Source organism: Columba livia, chromosome 7, assembly GCF_036013475.1.
Source record: "Columba livia isolate bColLiv1 breed racing homer chromosome 7, bColLiv1.pat.W.v2, whole genome shotgun sequence".
Taxonomy (NCBI): Eukaryota; Metazoa; Chordata; class Aves; order Columbiformes; family Columbidae; genus Columba; species Columba livia.
Window position 1 is genome coordinate 5,269,331 of NC_088608.1, and position 20,670 is coordinate 5,290,000.

Genomic DNA, 20,670 nt, shown 5'->3' on the forward strand with positions numbered 1-20,670 from the left:
TTAGTCTTCAGTACTTGTCTGTGTGTTCAACATGTGTACATTAATGATTTGTCAAGTCATTAGGTATGTTTCTTCAAACTGGAGATTTTTAGATGTTTTTAAGTAGTTCTACTTGCAGCAGACCTGCATCAGATTCTTGTGTAAGTTTTGGGTTTTTTTCCTGTATTTTGTTGCTCTGTCTTCTCTTTGCTACCACTATGGGTTTTTTGGGTATTTCATCTGATTCTTCTTTCCCTTTCCCTTCTGAAGCTAGTGCCTCTTGTCAATTGATTACATTATCTACTTGCTCAGATTGAAGATTTTGTTTACTAACAAATACCCAGATCAGGGTATAAATATCTAACAAATATGTGAGGAGTGGCTTCTGCTGAGTGACTTGGTTTTCAGAAGGATTTCCTGACTAAAAGTTGGTAGCACTTCATTAAAGGGTCAATAATATAAAAGCATCTGTTGCCCTTGAAGGCGTATCCACTAAAAGAGTTATCAAACCCAGAGCTCGCAAAGCTTTTTTCTGTGATAAATGTAGTTACTGTTCTTCATCCTTCCTGCTTTTGCTGTTTGTCATCCTCTTAAAATGCTTTCACATATATTATTTTATATCTTTTTACTGACATTTGCCTTTTTCTTTTTGAAGGCTCTCTGTCGCTGTAAAATGGTGTTTTCACATGCTTTCAGTTCACCTCATCTAATGCAGGAAGAGAAAAATCAATGATGGGTACACTTCTCTATTCACTCTGTGCTCTTTCTTCCTTTCATAATGTCGGTTCTTCTGACATAAAATCAGATAATGTAACAAATAAGCAAAATCTCCCATCTGTCTACCTACCTGCCTACCAATCTGCCCACCTATTTATCTGCTGACATACCGGAATGGACAAGATTCAGTCCGTGTCCTACAGACCAGTGTGACATCCTGGCCTTCACTTACACCCTGTAGTTTGGAAGGATTAACATTTGGTTTACTTATTTCATAGGAGGTGGAGAGAGATTTTGATGAAATTAGGATAATGAACTCAATCACAATCAAACATTGTAGTTCTGGAGAGGATTATGACTTACTAAGAGGTTGGATAGAATGGGAGAATTGTGTCTTACTGAGAAGTCAGATAGAATTTACTTTATCTATAGAGCTAATTTGTAGGTTTTTAGTTTATTTTTATTTATCTTTGGTTGTTGATGAGAGTGTGGGATTTAGATTGGAGAGGGGCAAGTATTTTTTTTCCCCTTTGCCTTTTCTTTTACGTTTGTTTTTGTTTTAAGCACCAAAACAGGGTCCAAACCCTGATTGCTGTGCTGGCCTAAAGAATAAATGTCAGTCAGCTCGTGTGCACCGAGGCACTTGTCCTCCTGAGATGATATCTCTGTTCAGCAGCTCACTGAAGCTCTACAAAAGGCCGATTACAGTCAGATCTGACAATCATTTGAACCGCTGTGCATCTCAACAACTGTCCTCAGATCAAGGGTGACAGAGAGATCTCTAGCTCTATGGAAACAGATGTCAAGTCACTCAAGCAGTCTTCCCGGTTGTTGAATGTAGATAAGTTGAAAATCACTTTAGGTCAAGGGGAAAAAAACCCCAACACTTGCAAGAAAGCACAGGGAGGGCGAGGTGAAAAAGTGAGATAACAGCTGGAAAAGCAGCTTGTAAAATCTTCAGTTCCTTCAAAGCATGAATGACTATAAAAGCATTTGAATTTTCTACTTTAATTAATGCAGCTGCTTGTGACAACGCAGCCTTCAAACAAGCAGTCTGGCTTTAGAAATTTTCATCTGAGGGATTAAACTAGTGGTTACGGCATTGCAACCAGAAAAAAGGTACGGGTAGGAAGGATGGCGTGCTTGGCTGAGTAGGTGACACTTACAAGAATCAGAAGTGATAATCCATTTCTACAACATGCAGCGCACTGTTGCATTCAGGATGAACATGATCAAACTTTGCCACGCTCAGGGGATGAATGAGATTGCACTGACATCCCAGCAGCACTGTGTTACTGGATTTTGGTCGTACAGAGTTTCTGGAAAATAGTAGTCATAGTGCTTGCAAAATTGCATACAGGAGGGAGAAGGGGGTTAATTACCTATGGCTTTCTACTGGGAAGCTCTTAGGAGACCTAAGGAGAAATAAGGTATTTGATTGCCAGCTCTGGGAGTGTGTACATGTGACTGTGCCTCCAACTTTCAAATAGTCTTTGATAGGAAGAACGATCCTTCCATAAAACCTGGAGGGACATGGCAGAAGAAAAAAAAAAAGTGTTCTAAAACTTAAAAAAAAATCTACTCCTTTCTTTATGAGGCAGTTTTGCCAAGTTCATTACAGGCACAAAATCAATTTTTCCCCACTGAAAACTGCTTTTCATTTCACTAAAGGTAACGTGTGCGTGATGGGCCGGGGGGTGGAGTTGCCTGTGAAGGCTGAAGTAGCTGTTGCTGCATCACTTGTGCTTGGTTTGAGTTGCCCACCTGGTGACACCACCCGCAGTCCAGATGAGAAGCGGTGGGAGGTAGCAGAAGGTTCTCAGCCTTTATGAAAACTGATGATTTGTTTTCTTCAGTTCGTATTTAAAATAAATTGTAAAGTAGCCTGTTAAAAGAGGATGATTTCCTGCAAATGTAAGTAAATATGGTTATGAACCAGGAAAGACTTGCAGTGTAAAAAACCACCGAGGCAAGTGACGAATGTGGCAATAACAGCCGAGTCTCTTTCTGTAAGTGTTTGTCTGTCGATGGCATGTGTCCAGCACAAACCAGATGGTATTTGAAATGCCAAACAATTTAAGCTACAGGCTGAAGAAGTCTCAGCTTTCCCATTAAAAACAAAGCAAAGCAAAATTATTTTACTTACTGATCTCACTGATGTTGTTTGAGAGCTGCAGAAATAAACAGTGCAGGCACTTGGGGTATCGTCATGAAAATATGAACTGATGCAAGACAGTTATGCTTTTATGTGAAGAGGTATGTGGTTATGTTGGAATATATGGACTTGGTTGGTGAATGAGAGATGCTGAAAGTTGAAATACACCCACTGCATGAACAGTATCAGTTTTAAGTAGAAGTTATTGAGAAAGTTGTGAAATCAGAGAGCACAGAATAATCCAGTGTCTTGAGTATTGGTCAAAGATGTGGAAAACTTTAATTCATGTGTTTCTTCTGCTCCAGTTGAGAAATCTCAACGAGGTTACAACATTCTGGGAACCGTTTTCAGAAAACAAACAGCTTTCTTCTTATTATTATTCCATTTCTGTTCAGAAAAGAAAAAGTAAGCTGTAGCAAAACACCTAATGATGATTAGCAATAGAAAACCTAGAGAAAAATCTCAATAATAAAGACAGATTAAGAAAAGCATAAACTTCTATAAATGATGAAAGAGGTCATTCAAAAGTCTGCCTGCATTTTTCAGAAATCTTTTTTTGCTTTTATTGAGATCTGTTGGGAAATCTACTTCTCTAGAAGAGGAGAGAAAGTTGGTAAAATATGGAGTCTCTATGGAATTGCTATGGCATAGGGACTAACTGAAACTCATGAAAACAAAAAAGATGCAAAAGTGTTCAGAAAAATCAAATCTTGGTGGTAAATACAGTTTTAGAAGTGAGATGAAATGGGAAGTCTGAAGGAAAAGAAAAAACCCTATTAGTAGTGTATGGCTGGTGGACTAAGACAACTGAGGTGCCATTGTGAAGGCATGTCAAGAGGAAAAAATGCATTTAGTTAACATTTGGATTTCTTTCTTCAGATATAAAAGGACACTAATTGTATGATTTGTAGTTGTGTTCAGAAAGGGAAGGGATTGCCTGTGAACTAAAAGTCGGTCTATGAGCCGGCCGTGCAGGAACGGAATTGGCCCAATAGGCCAAGCGTGAATTCCATTCCCCCAATGGTTCTGACAGCAAAGCTCGCTGTACGCTGCCCAAAAACTACAGGTTAAACTGTGCAACAGGAGAGATGATGTTCGGTACGGCAATTAGTCATCAAATAATGGAACACCTCTGAAAAAGAAGCTGAATGATGAACGAAATGCTGCGCCTGACTCAAAAATCTAGTTGTTGAACCAGTTAAAATCCTGGCAGTGCGTGGACAGGATTGCAATACTCTGATATTTTGTGGATGTAAAATTTAAACTTTGAATAATTCATTGAGAAGAAAGGATTTTTGGAAACCCAGAATGTCTCAGACTTTAGGTATTAAAAAAAAGAAAAGGTTCCGGAGTTGAGGCACCGAAGTCTATGGACTTTGTTCAGAAACCGTGGCAATTTCTGTATGAGCTTTCCCGGGGACTGAGTGGCTTCACTTAGAGCTCCAAGTGATAATCTTTCAGGTAATAGTTGTTTGTGTCTGCACACCAGTAAATATTCCAGGGAAACAATGCAAGCAGTGATGAGGTTTTTGAAATCTTATGGAACTCCACAAATGTTCCTCCTGTTTATCTTTCTACACATAAAGGTTCCTCAGTGACAGTTAATAGTGAATATTTGTCTGTTTGTAGACATGGAAATACATTTATTGAATCTATAGAGATACACATAAGACCTTATTTTTTCAACTCATTTAAATTAAGAAAAACCTATTTTCTTACTCATCAATTAAAGCAAACATTGTAGGTGTTTAAAAGTGCACAAAAATGTTATAGCAAATGTAGTTCTTGATTTTTTTTTTTTTTTTTTTTATTATTAATTTTTTTTCTTTCCCCATTTACTGCCTATTTCTGTTACCTAACTGATTGTCTCTGATCCTGGGTTATACTTCCAATGTTACTTTGACTATGCAGGTATGTCTACACTAATACCATTTCTGTTATTTATTTGTCTTTCATATCTATTTTTACTGCTGATTCTATAGCTACTTTGTAGGCAGTGAGAGGGGAGAAACTTTTAAAACTAATATTCGTGTTTCAAGGCCCACATTGGGAGCAAGGAGCCCCACAACTTTTTTTGGAGAATAAATGGGAAAAGCACTTCTGTTTGGTTGTTAAATAAAGTCCTTTAAATTTATTTGGGTACTGGTGCACAGGCCAGGAGGTTTGCTTGGTATTTTTCTTGTGATAAAGGAAAATTACCTTCAAGCAAACCTGATACAAGTGAAGTTGAGGACTAAGATTCCAAAGAACAGATCTGAAAATAAGGCAGTATGTTTGCAAGGAAAAATGGGGCAAATATTTTTACATTGTGATCTCAGCTTCAATACCTTTCTTTTTGTGTGTAAAAAGGGCAAAACCAGAGAAAGGAAATCAGAGAAAGTAATGTGAATGGCAGAAAATGAGTCAGGACTAAAAAAGCATTTGAAAGTGGTATTTTTTAATAATAAAAACTCAAAACAAAGACCACCAGGAGGCCGAGAAAACAAAAGATGGGAGAAAGGTCCCGCAAACAGCATGTTGAATTTTTTTTTTGCTTAAAAGCATCCACAGGACAATAGCAGAGAGAAAGGGAAACATCACTTTTCAAGTATTTGTTGTACGTAGCTAATAGGTCCAGAGGCTGAGATTGTTCTTCGTGGTGTAGGCGTCTCTTTTTTAATCATCTCTAGCATGAGAAAAAGCAAAAAGCTTCTGTGAGAAAGAGCAAGAATAGAAGTTACATTTAAAATACTTCACTCCAACTCCATTGTTTACTTATACTCTCTATAATTGAGATGTAAAGGTCACAGAGAAGGAAAAAAGAATTTTTCTCCATTCTTTTAAAATTGAGCCAAATTTTAATAGCGCAAGAATGAAAGAACACTTTTTTAAAATAGCAAAATGGAAAACAGGGATAGAAAGTCATGCCAGCTACTGATCTTCATAACTGATCTTCTTGGATTTAGGAGGACATCAACAAATTCTCATGTAGAATGGGCAAGTCAACAACCACAAACTGACAGTAAAACAAACACCATTGGTTTTAATCTCTGGTTTTAGTCAGAGAACAAATGCAGGTTTCACCAGGGTGAGGTTCTGACGTTTTTTTCTTTTTTAAGCAAAACTAACAAAGTAAAAATGGGTAGTTTGGCACAATGTTGGATCCCTGCAGGCTTTGTACTAAAATATTATGCGTGTTCGGACCCTGTACCCCTGCAGAGCATTTGTGCAGCAAATGGACAGCCCTCAAAAAGGCATCTAGTGTACCTAACTCCATCTTTCTCCAGTAACACACAAAAAGACAATACAAATTCTTCTGTCTACTATAGCAATTCTAGTTCTTAACTTGCAATTCAGGTCTTTGGCTTGGAAATAAGAAAAAATATTCAGTTTGCCTTAGGGCTATAAGCACTAGCATCTGTTTAGTTGCAGCTCTGAAAGCCCAGGTTGATCCCAGCTGCAGTTAATCATTAAGGTAAATTAATTTAAATGGTTTTAAAGTTTGTTTTTCGCAGCTGAACTTGCAACTCTATTGCCATGCTTCAGTGTGCTGTGCAAACACCCCTGCTTTGGGCTATCCCAGGTGTTTCTACATAGGTCTGCTTGGAAATGAAAACGGATGTCAATGGATGGCACTTGCTGAAGTGACTTTTCCACTTAGTGGACTGTTCCAGTTCTCAAGATTGAGTTTAGTTGTTGAAATTTTGCCTAATTTCACTCCACATGCCTTACATGCTCTAGATGTAGACTCAGCAGTTGTGTAGTCATGGGAGGTAGTGGACAGACAAAAAATTAAATGTTTGCAAAATGCTTTTAAAGCAGAATATCTGTGGACGCCATTGATTGCTTTGCTTTGGAGGGAAATAAAGAGACACTGAGGTGTAAGAAACTGAAGATTAAAAATATGAATGCATGATAACTAAAATCCCATCCTGGTCTTGTGGAAGTTGATTGAGGTTAATAGGAGTTGAACAGAGATGAAAGCCAAGCAATGCTAAGAGAAGGAACACAATTATGGTACTTTTTAGGTCCTAACCCAGAAATACACAGCACAAAGAGAAACTGTTGAGATTAATAGGATAACATTGTCAGTGCAGCAGTCTGTAAATTAAATCTTTAAGTATATATGTCCTAAATGTCCTTAGGAATGTATTCAGGTAAAATATGAATATCACCATCTTTTCTTTCTGAGCTGCTTTCATCAGAATAAAGTGAATTTTGTGCTTCACCAAATGCCAGAGGAAAGCAGACAAGTTCAGGAACCACAAAAGGAATTGCTTGAAATTGTGTTCATGTAAATGAACTACTTCTTCAGTAATCTGACTGGAAAGAGTGTAAATAATTCTGACAGCACTCAAACTCACCCATACATCTTCTGTAGTTATCAGATATATATATCTTCTTTCATTATTGTAGACTTAAACAAACAAAGAAACAAAACCCAACCATCCAAACAAGAACAGTGGTACCCCAACAATATCTGTTATGTGACATCACTTTCCTGGAAAATTTCCACTTTTTCTTTAAATTGAACAATAAATGTCCCTACTCAAAAGACACTTAAATTGCAGCACTTATTCAGAGCTGCAAGTCAGCCTATTCATTTGATAGATACTGCTCATTCTCAGCCCAAATTACTGAACACTGATTCACTAGTAGTGTTTAGGAACCACATGGTAAAATGGTTTGTTTGTTTTTAATATAATAGAAGAATAATTGATTTTATGTCATTAATATCACCATTGTTTTTGAAGGGTAGGATTCTGTGCCTATACATTTAAAACTCAGTATAGACTTGAAAATACAAATTTATACCAGAAAATGCATGCATACCAGCATAACATTCATTTTTACCACTAAATAAATGTTTCCTGTAGTAATACAGGATTTTTTTACCAGCTGTTCTAATTTTTGTCATATTTCTATGTTTTGGTCATGTTTTCTATATTTCTTTCGAAGAAAGTAAGGCCACGGATTTATTGTCAGAGATGGAAACTTTACTTTGATATCCACTAAAACATATGTTACTTTTTGTTTGGAATTGATGGCATTCCAAGTCAGTTCATAGTTACAGGACCATCAGTGTCTATATAATACGAAATCTTGTGTTTTTTACCTTTTTGAAGCAGTGTGCACTCTAACAAACCTGATTAAATCTTTTATAGTGTTAAACTTTGTTCTTAGAACAATTAAAATTGGTTCTCAATCATTTCAGTGCGCGACTGCATAAGAAGAAACATGTCACAATTTATTTTAATTAGGTGTAGTTTACATTAATATGTCTGTGTACAAAATAAAAATGAATAACTTTATGATTGCAAAGTACCTAGCTCAGTTTAAAAATGCATGAGATGTATTTCTAAGTTACTGCAGTAAAGTTGAATTAAACATATAAGTTAATCTTTAAAATGAATAAGTAATGCAGATGTAATAACATTTTCTTTTTAAAAAAAGCTCAAATACTTATGAAGTGTTGGCCCTCTAAGCTAAATTTTCATGGGGTTATAGAACATAGTTACGCATTTTAATGGTGAATTCCTACCCCAAAATCATAAATAACACATGATTTTAGTAGATGACGTTAGCATCGGAAAAGCTTTAATATATTGCAGACAGGCTGAAAACTTCTTTTTTTTGCTATTTAAAATAACAAGTCAAGGTATCAGTGTATGTTGTAGTGCTTTTTTGTTTTTAAAACACCTGTGTCTTACGTTATGAATCTCATCAAACCCTGTGAACTTTCATGTTACTTGGGACTTTAGAACTATTTCTGGGTTTGAATTCTGGTTCTCCTGATGCAAACATGAACTGAGTAAATTCTGTCTCAACCCATAGTCATTTTTGAGGTTCTCTGTAGGTGCTACAGAAGGATTCCCATCAGAATGTCCAGAGCTTGCTCCAGATATGATCCAGTAAATAACTCCTTTATTCCCTTATTTTAATAAAATTTCTGCAGCCTAATGAAGAGCCAACTGGAAAATAATAGAATGGAATATACATAGATGGATGATGTGTGTAAATATAGTCAAATGCATTTTTTTAATGTCTAATCGAGTGAATGTGCTGCAGAGATTCAGATCTCATTTTCTGTGTTCTATCCAGCCCCTTCTATAACACCACTTCATTTTTCTATAAAGAACTTCTACATGCATTTTTCCACTGACATTTATACGCTTTGGATATGTAAGTACCTATAACATAAGTGTTGATTTGTTACGATATTGCTGGTATTAGATACTTTAATTGTGGAAGTAATTAACACTTCTTTTGTTCACCTAATGTATCATTTTTCTCAAACTGAGAGTCTATTAGCAGCCCATTTTGTATTGCGTGTAGACATCGAGTCATTACAACAGTTGACACAAGACAGCCTTGAGATGTGTGTCACTAATTAAGTAAAAATCTCCAAATTAAAAATAGGCTCCTTATAACTAATGAGGAATGGCCATCTACATGAGACAATATTCATGTTTTACTTCATTGATCGTGAAGTATTGCTATACTGTGTTATAGTAAATCACCAAAAAAAAACCATTAGCAAAGCTTTTCTCTCTCTGCAAGTACAAAGAATATTAATTATTTTTGCTTCCTGAAAACCAAGAGCTTTTTTTCCCCTCTTCCTGTAGTATTCATTGACAAATGTTTGCAAATCCATTCTCCAAAAATAACTACGGAATATATATTTGCAAGCGCTTTGCTTGTGTATAAGTACATATAAGTATCTTCCTTTTTATTTTGATTTTGATACATCCTACAATGAAGAGATTAATAAAACTGTGGTTTAGCTTTATAATTTTTAGGAACTGTAGCAAAGAACATAAATTCTTTTGTTGTCTATATGATAAGTTGTTGCACAAGTTGAAGCTGCGGTCATTGAGCACATATATAAAAATACTACAAGTCATTGGTGCGTAACTATATTATTCCGGGCAGTTGTGATGGAAGATTATAATGGTGAGAATTGTTATATTGTTGTTTTTAATCAAACAGCACTAGCACATTGATTTTGTTTTTTTCAAGATAAGAGAGAGACTTAATTTTTGAGAAAAGTTCATAATACATCTGTCCTCTTGTGGCATCTTCATTCTTCTTGCTTCCAAACTGAATCTGTTTTCTCTGCAGCTACATGTTTTATTAGTATTTTCTGACTGCGAAGAAGGGGATTTTGGTATTTCATATGAGATAATGCATTTTTTTCTGTACTGTATAATTTTGCAAGGTTACGTTTCTCCATTTATGACAAACTCGAACCAAAACTCTAAGGGTGAAATTTAGGAATATTTAAGAAAAATCAGAGGTTGGAAAACTATGTGAGATCCATTTCCAATAATTATATTCACAACTCCAGGGTATTATAGAATGGAAAATGGGAAGTGTGATTTACCATATTAACACACTAGTAGCTTATATATGTTCTTTTTAAGACATTATATATATGTATGCATGTATTATAGAGTCCATAAAAAAGAGGAGAGTTATTAAATCTGAGACAGTGGAAGTCAGGTTATTTGTGCAGAAAAGATGAGATGGTAGCATCTAATGAAGCAGTGAGAGAACAGCAGATTTTAATTTAAGCAACAGGCAAAAATTAAGATATTTACCTTACCTTTAGTAAGGGTCACCGTTTTTTAATGTGATCTATAGGGATGGAAATGTCATAATATGTGTCATATGCAGAGTACACTCTTTTGCCTTCTTGCATAACGATGCAGCCTTGCTGATGGTATCAATAAAGACATTTTCACTGACATAGGAAAAAATGTAAATGCAAAGAAAAAAGTCACATTAAAACATATCTATCTTTTGGACTTTAGGTCCCTGTCAGTTCCTCTATAAAGTGCAGTTTTGTATCTGCATTAACCCTCTGCCCTAAACTAATTTTCCTTTTGATACAGTGTGGCAGTCTTTAAGCACTATGTATTTATTAATTGATTTATTACGTCAATCTTCTGACACAGTGCATGAATTATTTGGAAAGAATATTGGAACACCCCAGGAAACTCTGCTCTTGTTTCTTCTCCTCTTTTCTCTCCGTCTGCCATCATTTGTACTTTGCTCTTTTTCTGTAACTAAAGAGGCTGCAGAAAAGTTGGTGGGCACGTAAAATTTGGGGTTTCCTTTGTGTCTATTGATGTCTTGGACCACCCTTGTTTAACAACAGCAAATACATATATGTATGTACATACATATAAATATATATACACAAAATCACATTGTCATGCTGTTCAATCCAGAAATGGTTAAATTTAGATCTGTTCAGTGAAAAATTACTCCAGTCTTGTAGAACTTTGACTGGGTGAATTAGAAAATTTGAGGTAATTTTTGGATGCAAAATGTCCAACTGCATTTAGGAATCTAGGTGGATTTTGCTGTTATGAGCTGATTTTACTCTCATTAGCCTGATTACTGTAAGATTTTACAACTTTAGTAAGTAGATCAATGTTGGATAAACCCCACTTTTAGTCCAGGTCCCCATCCTGGTGGCTCCTCTTGGGCTGATCACCCCAAGATCTGTGTCCTCACCCCAGCCTGTCTGTGCCCAGGGGGTTTTATTTTTGGATAATGATCCAAAACTGTGCTGTTTTAGAAAGGTTTCCTCTTCTTTTCCCTACCTTTTTTTTTCTCATTGTCAGCCTTTGCGTAACCATCAGCATAGTTTTTGTGCTTCTCTCCAGTGGCACCAGCTACATTACAATAGAAGAGATGAGTCCTGCGGCTCCGTTAATTATTTACATCTGTGTTGCGAAGATGAGCAAGTGTCTGACACACAGAAAGCAGCGATCGGGAAAAAGATCGCCAAAGGGAGGGTGTTTGCTCAACCAGAGTCATTATAATGGTAGTATGCAAACAACTTTCATGCTTTTAAACAAAAAGTAGTATTTAAACAGTCAGAGTTACTGTATAATATTACATTTGAGCTGTCTGCTGTTTGCTTTTCTTTAGTACTTATAGAAAACATGCGAAGAGGAACAGGCAGGCACCTGTGGAACATCACACACCAGTTTCCATATGCTCTGGTTTGCACCTGTGAGTTAATTTGGATTTAACGCTAGTGCCAATGCTAAAAACCTGGCACAGCAGCATAGAAATTGGAGTTTGTGTGACACTGAGGCCTGTTAAGTTGTACAGAGAGGTAACCTTGTGAACCATTTTGTCTGCAGTAACAGACAAAATTGGAAACCATTGTTCCAAAGTAAATTTCAATTTTCTTAATTATTTTTCGTTATTTTTAATTTTTATTTTTTAAGTTTCATTATGAGTTTTTGAGTGACTAAATTTACATATTGGCACTCCAAGCACCGACTTAAATCAATGCAAATACTTGGTTGGATTTGGGGAACTTTGGCATGGAAAGCTGTGTTTCTTCTCCCTGTGCAGAGCCCGATGAGCCAAAGGCTGTTCTAGGAAACGCAGGTAGATACCCCAGGGCTGATATTGTCTGCACTCCTCTGTTTATGAAAAGAGAGGAGAGATGAGACACCAGACTCGTCAGCGCCGTGAATCAGCGCAGATGGCTGATTTTCAAACTGTGGTGACTCAAAGCCATATTTTGATTTCTAAAGTTCTTCATTTTCTCTTTTGTTTCTGTTTTTTTTTTTTTTTTTTTTTTTTTTTTCAGTATTGCGTTCTTTAGCTCATCTCTTACATTTGCTCCTAAGTCACGGGGCCATACTAGAAGTATATTCCTTCATTCACATGCTCACAGACCTACTGGCTGCCATTAGTTTTATTCTTTCTAATGAAATAATATTTTGGAGACAATAAGCTGTGTCTGCATGGTCAGAGATTACAGCTTTTATTGTGCTGGGAACAGCACAATATCTCACCTGCGTTCTTTTTCTTCAGTTGAACACATCCTACCATGTTTATTATTCCTCTTCTTTCATGGGCAGGTGAATCCCTGATTTAATTGAAGGTGACTTCAAACTTACATTCATTATCATTCCGTGTGGTGGAATAAAGCGTATGACTATAAGTAGCAATGCATAAGGGGTTACTTAAGACACATAAATCCTCCTTAAATATGAAATCCTTTCTTTGCATATATATAAGATACCAAAGAGTAAAGATTTTAGGCAATTTCCATAAATCTACCCAGTGATTAAAAGTCCTACTATTAAAAATGTGCATCTAGTCTATGTGAAAAAATAGTTTTAAAGCAATTATGATACCATGAGATACCACGTGTGCCTAGTTTACACTTTACATTAACCTGTAACTACAGAAATGAATATGTGGTATCCAACCTCATGGAAGTTTTCAAAGATTTAACATAAAAAGTATTAATCATAGAAGTATAATCTCTTTTTTTCCCATTAATCTCTTGTTTTCCCACATAAACAATCTATTCTAATGACCATAATTTAGCCCTAGAACTTAAATATCTTTATGGTACAGTATTACTCTGCTTGGCAGGGTCAGAAACATTAAGATGTTGTGATTTCAAGTTTTATAAAAGATGAGCACTTTTAAAACCCCTGGTTATTGTCGATGAAATGGACAAAAAGTAAATTTCAAAAAAGATGTGAGTATGACTTCTCACATTTCAAAAACTGTATCAGCTATTTTATGTTGCTTTGACTGCATGTGCCAGGTTGTTTCTTGTTGCCAGGAGCTATGTTAAAGAATAAATATTAAGTTCTTAAATCAATTCTGCAATCTTAAATATCCTATGCTGTGCTCTGAGTCCACAGTGATGCTACAGGGCAGGGGGGGTTAATGGGGAGAAACAGGTCTCACAATCTTATATATGATTTTGGCAAGCCAGATACTGTATTGTACCGCAGTGGAATATTTTCATTTAAGCACATATTTATCTAGAGATATCCTAAAAGTTAAGTGGATTATTCTCTTTTAAACTATGGGCTATTTTGTCTTAGTTACAGTAATTAATTAATTTCATTAATCCCATTGTCTCTTGCTGGAGGATATCATGAGGAATCTCTTTCCTCTTCTCAACCTCCACTCAAGTAAGGGCACTTTGGTTGAAGGGAGTTGAGCTGGATTCATTGCAAACTGCATGGGTATTGCTAAAATACGGTGCAGTTTTCTTCCATGCTTTCCCACGTGCTGGGAAAGTCCAGCGAGTCTTGGCAGACACAGTGTGACCAAATCAGAAATGGCTGTCCCGGTCAGTTCAACAGCCAAAGAAATCTGTCCTCCTGGTTTCAGGCTGTCTGCTCCTGGGCGCAGCCTGTCTTCCGGAGGATTTGGGGAGAGAATCATGGAACCATTTTGGTTGGAAGAGACCCTTAAGATCATACAGTCCAACCATAACCTGAATCTACCACTAAACCATGCCCCTAAGAGCCTAAGGAGTAGTGACCCATCCCTGTGGACCTGCTTGGCCATCCCAGGGCTGCCTCTGCCCTTGGCACCCTCACCTGATCCTGACCCTCACCCACGGGTGGACATCAAGGCTCATCCCCATGGAGATGCCTGATGTCTCAGGCTGGGCTACCCATGTGGGATGCCATCCTCAGGGGTTTCCTCCATGGCCCTTGCTCAGCTTTTTCTTCTTTTTTTTTTCTTTTCCATTTCTCATTTATCTATCCGTTAAGAGGCACTTATCTCCAGGAGACACATAGAGACTCAGTTTCCTGAGCCAGCATCTCTTGAGCCACACAGCGCTGCATGAGTGACACTGCTCCCGTCCTCTTCACCAGCCAAGCAGTGTCCTGGTGTGAGTGTTTGAAACATCGAGGTGGTGTATTACCATAATTGCAACCAGCAGTTTTTACTGTTTTTCCACCAACTGGCAAGGCTAGGTAGGAATTATTGTGTCTTTTGAAGGGAAGGAAAGACACCATCCGTCTGCTATATTCTTAGCATTCTTACACTAAAGTAAAATACAGTGAGATTATTTTGAAGAGGAACACTTTTAGAGTCCTTTTCCCAAAGTTCACTTGGTAGTGCTGCCAGAAGTGTCTCTCTGTTAAAGGGAAAAGGAGGAGGAATAAAAAAGATAAAAAGCTCTTCATCTTTATTTGCATTAGACATTTCAGAAAGTGCAGCAGCTGGGTAGGATTCAGTGGGAAAAGCGTGTTCTGCTTCAAAGGCATCGTGACATGCAGCTTCATTTAGCTTAATTTTTGTGTTTGATGAAGGAGGTAGGAACTGTGAGCAGGGAGTCTGTCTCACACATGCTGTCTTGTTCCACTGACATTGGATGATTGAGACCTGTTACCTTTTAGGATCATTTTCCAGTCAAAATAGGTCACAAGTCCTATAAAATAGCGCTTTTGTGGTCTGAAGTTCTCTTCAATTTCAAGTCAAGTTGACTTCCAAAGCATCACACTAGTAAGGAAACAGAAAATACATATGAGTTTGTCTTAACTGTGTGAATAAGTTAATTGCTTCTAATCATAACCCTTTTGTTTTCACAAGTGGTGCACAGAATTTCTCTTGAAAGCAAAACAAAGTCATTAATATTTCTTGGAGAGTACTTCAGTTTTCCCTCATACATGGTTCCAAATCGAAGGAATCTAACTTATGAAGCTCCCCCACTAGTATTTTAAGTTAGATAACAAATTTAAAATTGAAGGATGTTTGTGTCCTGAAGCAGTCTTGCAATTTAAAAAAGCAAGAAGCATCAAATCAAAATTAAATCCCCAAATATTTAGACAGGAGTATATCAGACTAGTGCTATTGAGGTTGTAGATGTTAATCAAGAGATGCAATCTTTTTGCTCCTTGAATTTAGAAGGTGTATATATACATGCTTATATATTTTTAGTCACAGAGCTCCATTTTCTGCTTGGCAAGTTGTGAATGCTGAAAGCTCTCTAGCAATCGTGGATTTATATGTAAGTAATGCAAGCACTGTCATTTACATGCTTCACAGATGTAAGGGTTTTTTTTAATGTATGTCCTCTAATTTAGAAGAAAAATGCTTTTAGTCTTCACACTCTATTCAGAGTTGCTCTAATGCAATGAATAAGCAAACTATAAATGGCAAGTCAGAAACTTAGCTTGGTTTTGTTAAATTTTAGGTGCTTTCACGTTCTGATGCAACTGAACTTGGAATCAAATGAATCCTCTCGGTTTTATATGCCCTACCTGACCCTGAGTGCTTGGCTATCCTAAGCTGCTTTATTTACATTCCTCTTTGGCAGCTCTTTAGAGTTCAACCTGTCCTGGAGGAACACTTGGCACTCCCAGAGCTTTTAAGTACTGTTGTGAGCTTTGTGTGCATAGGACACTTCATGGGATGAAGTGTCTTACACTCCCCCCCAAAAAAAACACACTAAAAAAAACACACAAAAAAACTCAAACACAAAACAAACAAACAAACAAAACCAAACAAACAAAACAGAACAACCCCCCACCCAGTGGTCATGCTGTGTGGGAAGGGCATGGAGCCCCCTTGCCCCCACCTCCGGTTTTCTCACATGGTGCAGTAACCTCTACAGGAGGTTACACTTCTCTGATTGCTATTAGAATAATATAATTGTTTTAGTTAGAAAAGACCTTTAGGACCATTGAGTCCAACTGTTAACATGACATTGTCAAGTCGACCTCTAAACCATGTCCTTAAGAACCATTGTATTCAAATCCTAGTATCTAGGATAAGTTTTAACTATCTCTCAACTTCCTCTTGTTAATTTCCTTATATATTTTGCTGGAAAATACAGGAAAAATGTATTCTTCGTGAAGTGTTTGAGTACCTTTACATTTGCTAAGCACTTATTTAATCTAGAGTATAGTGAGAAGAGTTGTTTCTTTTCTTTGAGTTCAAAGGGTATTTAGATCCTGCATCCTTAGCTTAGGAAATAAGTTTTCTTGAAAAACTGTATGTACCATATCATCATAATAAAAAATATGTTGTGGTTTTTTTTTCTTATCCTGGAAGCATGTAAATTGTTTGAGACAGAATACGTTTATCGCCATATCCATTGCTGTTTTATCCCCATAGCACCAGTGTGCTATGTTTCTGTTATTCGGTGATACATCAAGGATATAATTGGTGTCGCTCCATTGGTGCCAGGTGAGAAGCTGGAAGGGTCAAAGGTGGGACAAATACCTTCTACAGGCAGATGCATTGTGAACTGCTGAGAATTAGTAATTGTTGTGCCCATTCTGAGAGGGTGGACAGTTCCCTGACATGTATAATAACAAGGCAGTGGAAATTTGTAGTCGAAGTTTTATGGTCATGACAAGTTTTCTAAGTTAGTTGTTAACACAGCCTGCTAAGTAAAAATACTATGTGTATTTGTTTAAAAGAGCCTTCCTGTGCTCTGTCCTGCTGACTTCAAGAGACAAGATCTTCCAAAGCAGAGATTTTCCCACTTACAAGGGAGCTACTGGTTGTGATTTCTGTCCTTTGGCTTGGATTAGTGCCTTGAAGAAGGTGAAAGCAAATCTCACGTGAGCATAGTATGTCCTGGGGTGCGTCTCCCTTGAGGACTCTTACAAGCTGTCAGAGTTTAGCACAGACTCAGGCTCCAGTATGTGCAAACAAGGAGCTCCATGTACTGTCCATAAATTATCATTCATCCTCTAAATGAACTAAGCCCTTCAGACCTCTAAATGTTCTTTGCAGTGCATTAAAAATCTCAAAGTCTTTATCATGTGTACTTTTTTTTTTTTTTAATTTTTTATTGGTTAGAACTTTCTGTAAGAGATAAACAACAGAGATCCTCAAAAACCCCTAAACTTCCTCAAAAGTCCCTATATGTGACACTTCAGAGATACGGGGCCACAGAGCGATTGCAGCTGGGCTGGTACCCTAAAGGGAACAATCACAGCATCCTTGTTCTCTCCCTCCCATCCTGTACTGCACCGATTCAGAGGCAGATTCCTGGGCTGGAGGAACAGTTTATCTGATCTTATGCAGCCATACATATGTAATATTTATATGTAATCTCATAAATATCTAGAATTATCTACATAGCACAACACTGAATGTAATATTGGTACTTGTTACTTTCAATATGGTACTCACAAGACAATTGAAAAATCTTATTATAGTTTTTAATGTTTGCAAAGCTTAATTTTAACATCTGTAAAACACCTGTATTTTGGGGAAATAATCCTCTCTGCCACATTGGTTTCATTTTTATTGCACTAATAATTTCTTGATGATTTTAATTCTTCTAAATGCAGTGACAATGCACTGAAAATCTGCAAAATGGACTAATACATGGAGTGTCGCCCTTAGCTTTGAAATGGAAATGCAATGTATAACTTCTTTTGCCTTGTTGTAGGTAGAAAAATACCTATAAGAAATTTTCTGTGTTTTTTAGGTCCTGAGGAAGTAGATGTCAAGTGCGCCCCGAATTACGTTAATTGCATCGGTACAAACAAGTGCATTCACTTGTCCCAGCTCTGCAATGGTGTTTATGACTGTTCTGATGGGTACGACGAAGGAGTTCATTGCCGGGGTAAGTCAATTTGCTGAGGAAAAAATGCATTAACCTGAAGTCTTTGGAGATAAATATATATATATATATATATATATATATATAGCTACATGTATATTTAGTTCAAAGAAAACTGGGACTTTCTTATTCTTGGGAATACATATAAAACAAAAGTGGATTGATAGAGGCATATTTTTATGTGTGTTTCAAGTTCATTTTAAAAATGTTTTGTGTGAAGTGAATGGAAGTAAAAAGCCCATGCAGGTCTTTGGACTTTAACAGTTACTAACCTTGTATGATGGAAATGGTCGTACCAAAAGATGAGGAAGCCCGTTCTTAGGGAGCAAAATTGGGCAGCAGTGTCTAACAGAATTTTTTTTTTTTTCCTTATATCTTCTGTTTAAACAAAAAAGCCAAAGAATACCACTGAAAAATACATCAGATTTGCTATGAGCACTATTTTGCATTTGGGATTTGCATTTGTGGGGATTTTATTCTAATAATTTACTCTTCAAGAGTGTAGTTACCAGATTCTGGCGATGAGAAATCTTAGGCAGGAATTGGTGGTGGTGAAGGTTTTTAATATCTCGGCTGTACTACTCAGAAAATGTATTACCCTCTGCCTTGTTACAAGGCTGCCATAATAAGCCCAAGTCTTGGATACAATGAGTCATTAACATGTCAGTTAGTCTCAATCAGCAGACTATGCTGGTAGGGAAATGATTGTTGATGATCCTCAACAGATCTCATGTTCAAAAGCAGAAACTCAGGAATAGCTCCTGGGGCTTCTGCTACAATCCAATGTGACAATATACAGTAAAACATACAATTAATGGTAAGGTTCAGAAAGTAAAATTAGTTCATGTGGACAGATTTCCAGACCTGTCATAGTCAAGTCTAAACCTATACCAAGAATAAGCCATATGAAAAAAAAATAAATAAGAAAAAAAGTGCCAGCTGGAATGAATCAATGTTAATACTGCTGACTTCACAAAACTACAAATAGTTATTTTTATGTAACCAGGTGAGGATACGGGCTGTCAGAAAATCTATGACAATAGTTATTCACAGTGATAGGAATAATTTCTTTTCTTGAAGGCTCTATGTTTGTATAGCCCTTGTTCAATGAGCATTACACAAAGTCAAAAATTTTGTCAGCATATTGATTTTGATCCTAGCATCCAAAAAACCCCAAAAGTTCAACTGGCCACAGCAGTTATTTGTCCCATACTGAAACTTCCTAAAGCTGCAGAGGAGTGTTCTTCAGAGAACAATATGGATCCATTACACACTGTTTAAATGTATATTTCTCAATAATTCATAAATTTGGATAAATTACTCTGGAGTAAATGGCAGAGAATCAAAATTTTCAGTGCTGGATAATTATTGTATTATAACTCTCTTGTATTTTTATTTATTGTCATTTTAACTCTTTAAATGAGGAGATTTAATGGAATCAGAAAAAAACTAAGTAGACTAAAAGTAAAATCCTATGTTAGTGCAAATTAAGTATATTTGGCTTTCATCTGTAGCATTCTGTATATGTTGTCTGTACTTTGCAATGTGATAGCACATGAAATACATAATCTTTATTCATGCCCATTTACTTCATGCTCATAAACACCTTGTAAGGTTCATGTTGATTCCAACTCCTTTATTATCATATATTAATATGAATATTCCCCTATGGTAAAATTAATGTCTAATCTAATAAATTCCCATAGAATTTAGTAAAATATACTACAGCGAACATTTGGTCTAAACCACACAGGAAAAATGGATAATGAAGTTCTTCTATACTACAACAATAATTTATAGTTGTCTCCAAGTACCTCATCAAGTAAATGGTTAACAACTCATTAATATTGATTTTTGTAGCAATTGCATGTTTTGACTTGCTTATTAGAGGCACTTCTTGATGTTATTATTGGGCACATTTCTATTAAGAAAGGAAAGAATATGAAAAACAGTAACGTTCACCTTTTCCTCGATATTAGTAATAAAAAGGGCATTCTAAGTGTGTTCCTCTTTATACAACATTTTTCAGATGAAATTTTTGATGGATCAAAGAGATAATATTGGTTTTCAGTATTTAATTGCAAACAACTCAGTTGGTCACAGAGTTGACTGTGCTAAAATACCCCACTGCAAGCACCACTGGCAGTGCTGTGTAAATAAGTCACGGTCTATCAGCCAGGAAAATAAGTCGTGATATGAATTTTTGGGTGTGTGACCACATCTAAGAGCATTTCAGTGTATGGGTCACGACCTCACAGTGGTGAGAGCTTCTAATAATGCTTAAGAACTAATGGAGTATAAGCATTCAGTAACTGGAATTATTCTCATTTTAATTCTAAACCTCTAAATTTAACATTCTTATGTTAATTAATTATATTATGATCTTTGAGAGATATATTCAGACCTCCACCTTTCCCTGGCAAGCAAAAATATGAGCACATCCGCAGTGTGAAATGGTACT

General features: G+C 36.5%; 1 protein-coding gene across 9 annotated transcripts in view; it reads left to right on the top strand.

The window, feature by feature from the left end:
- The window catches only part of LRP1B (LDL receptor related protein 1B), a 687,728-nt gene that overhangs the window by 247,346 nt on the left and 419,712 nt on the right, over positions 1-20,670 (top strand). For all 9 annotated transcript variants that reach the window (XM_065070319.1, XM_065070313.1, XM_065070311.1 and 6 more), the window contains one exon: positions 18,075-18,212. In XM_065070319.1, coding sequence (XP_064926391.1) covers positions 18,075-18,212 — 138 coding nt within the window. The remainder of the gene's footprint in view (positions 1-18,074; positions 18,213-20,670) is intronic.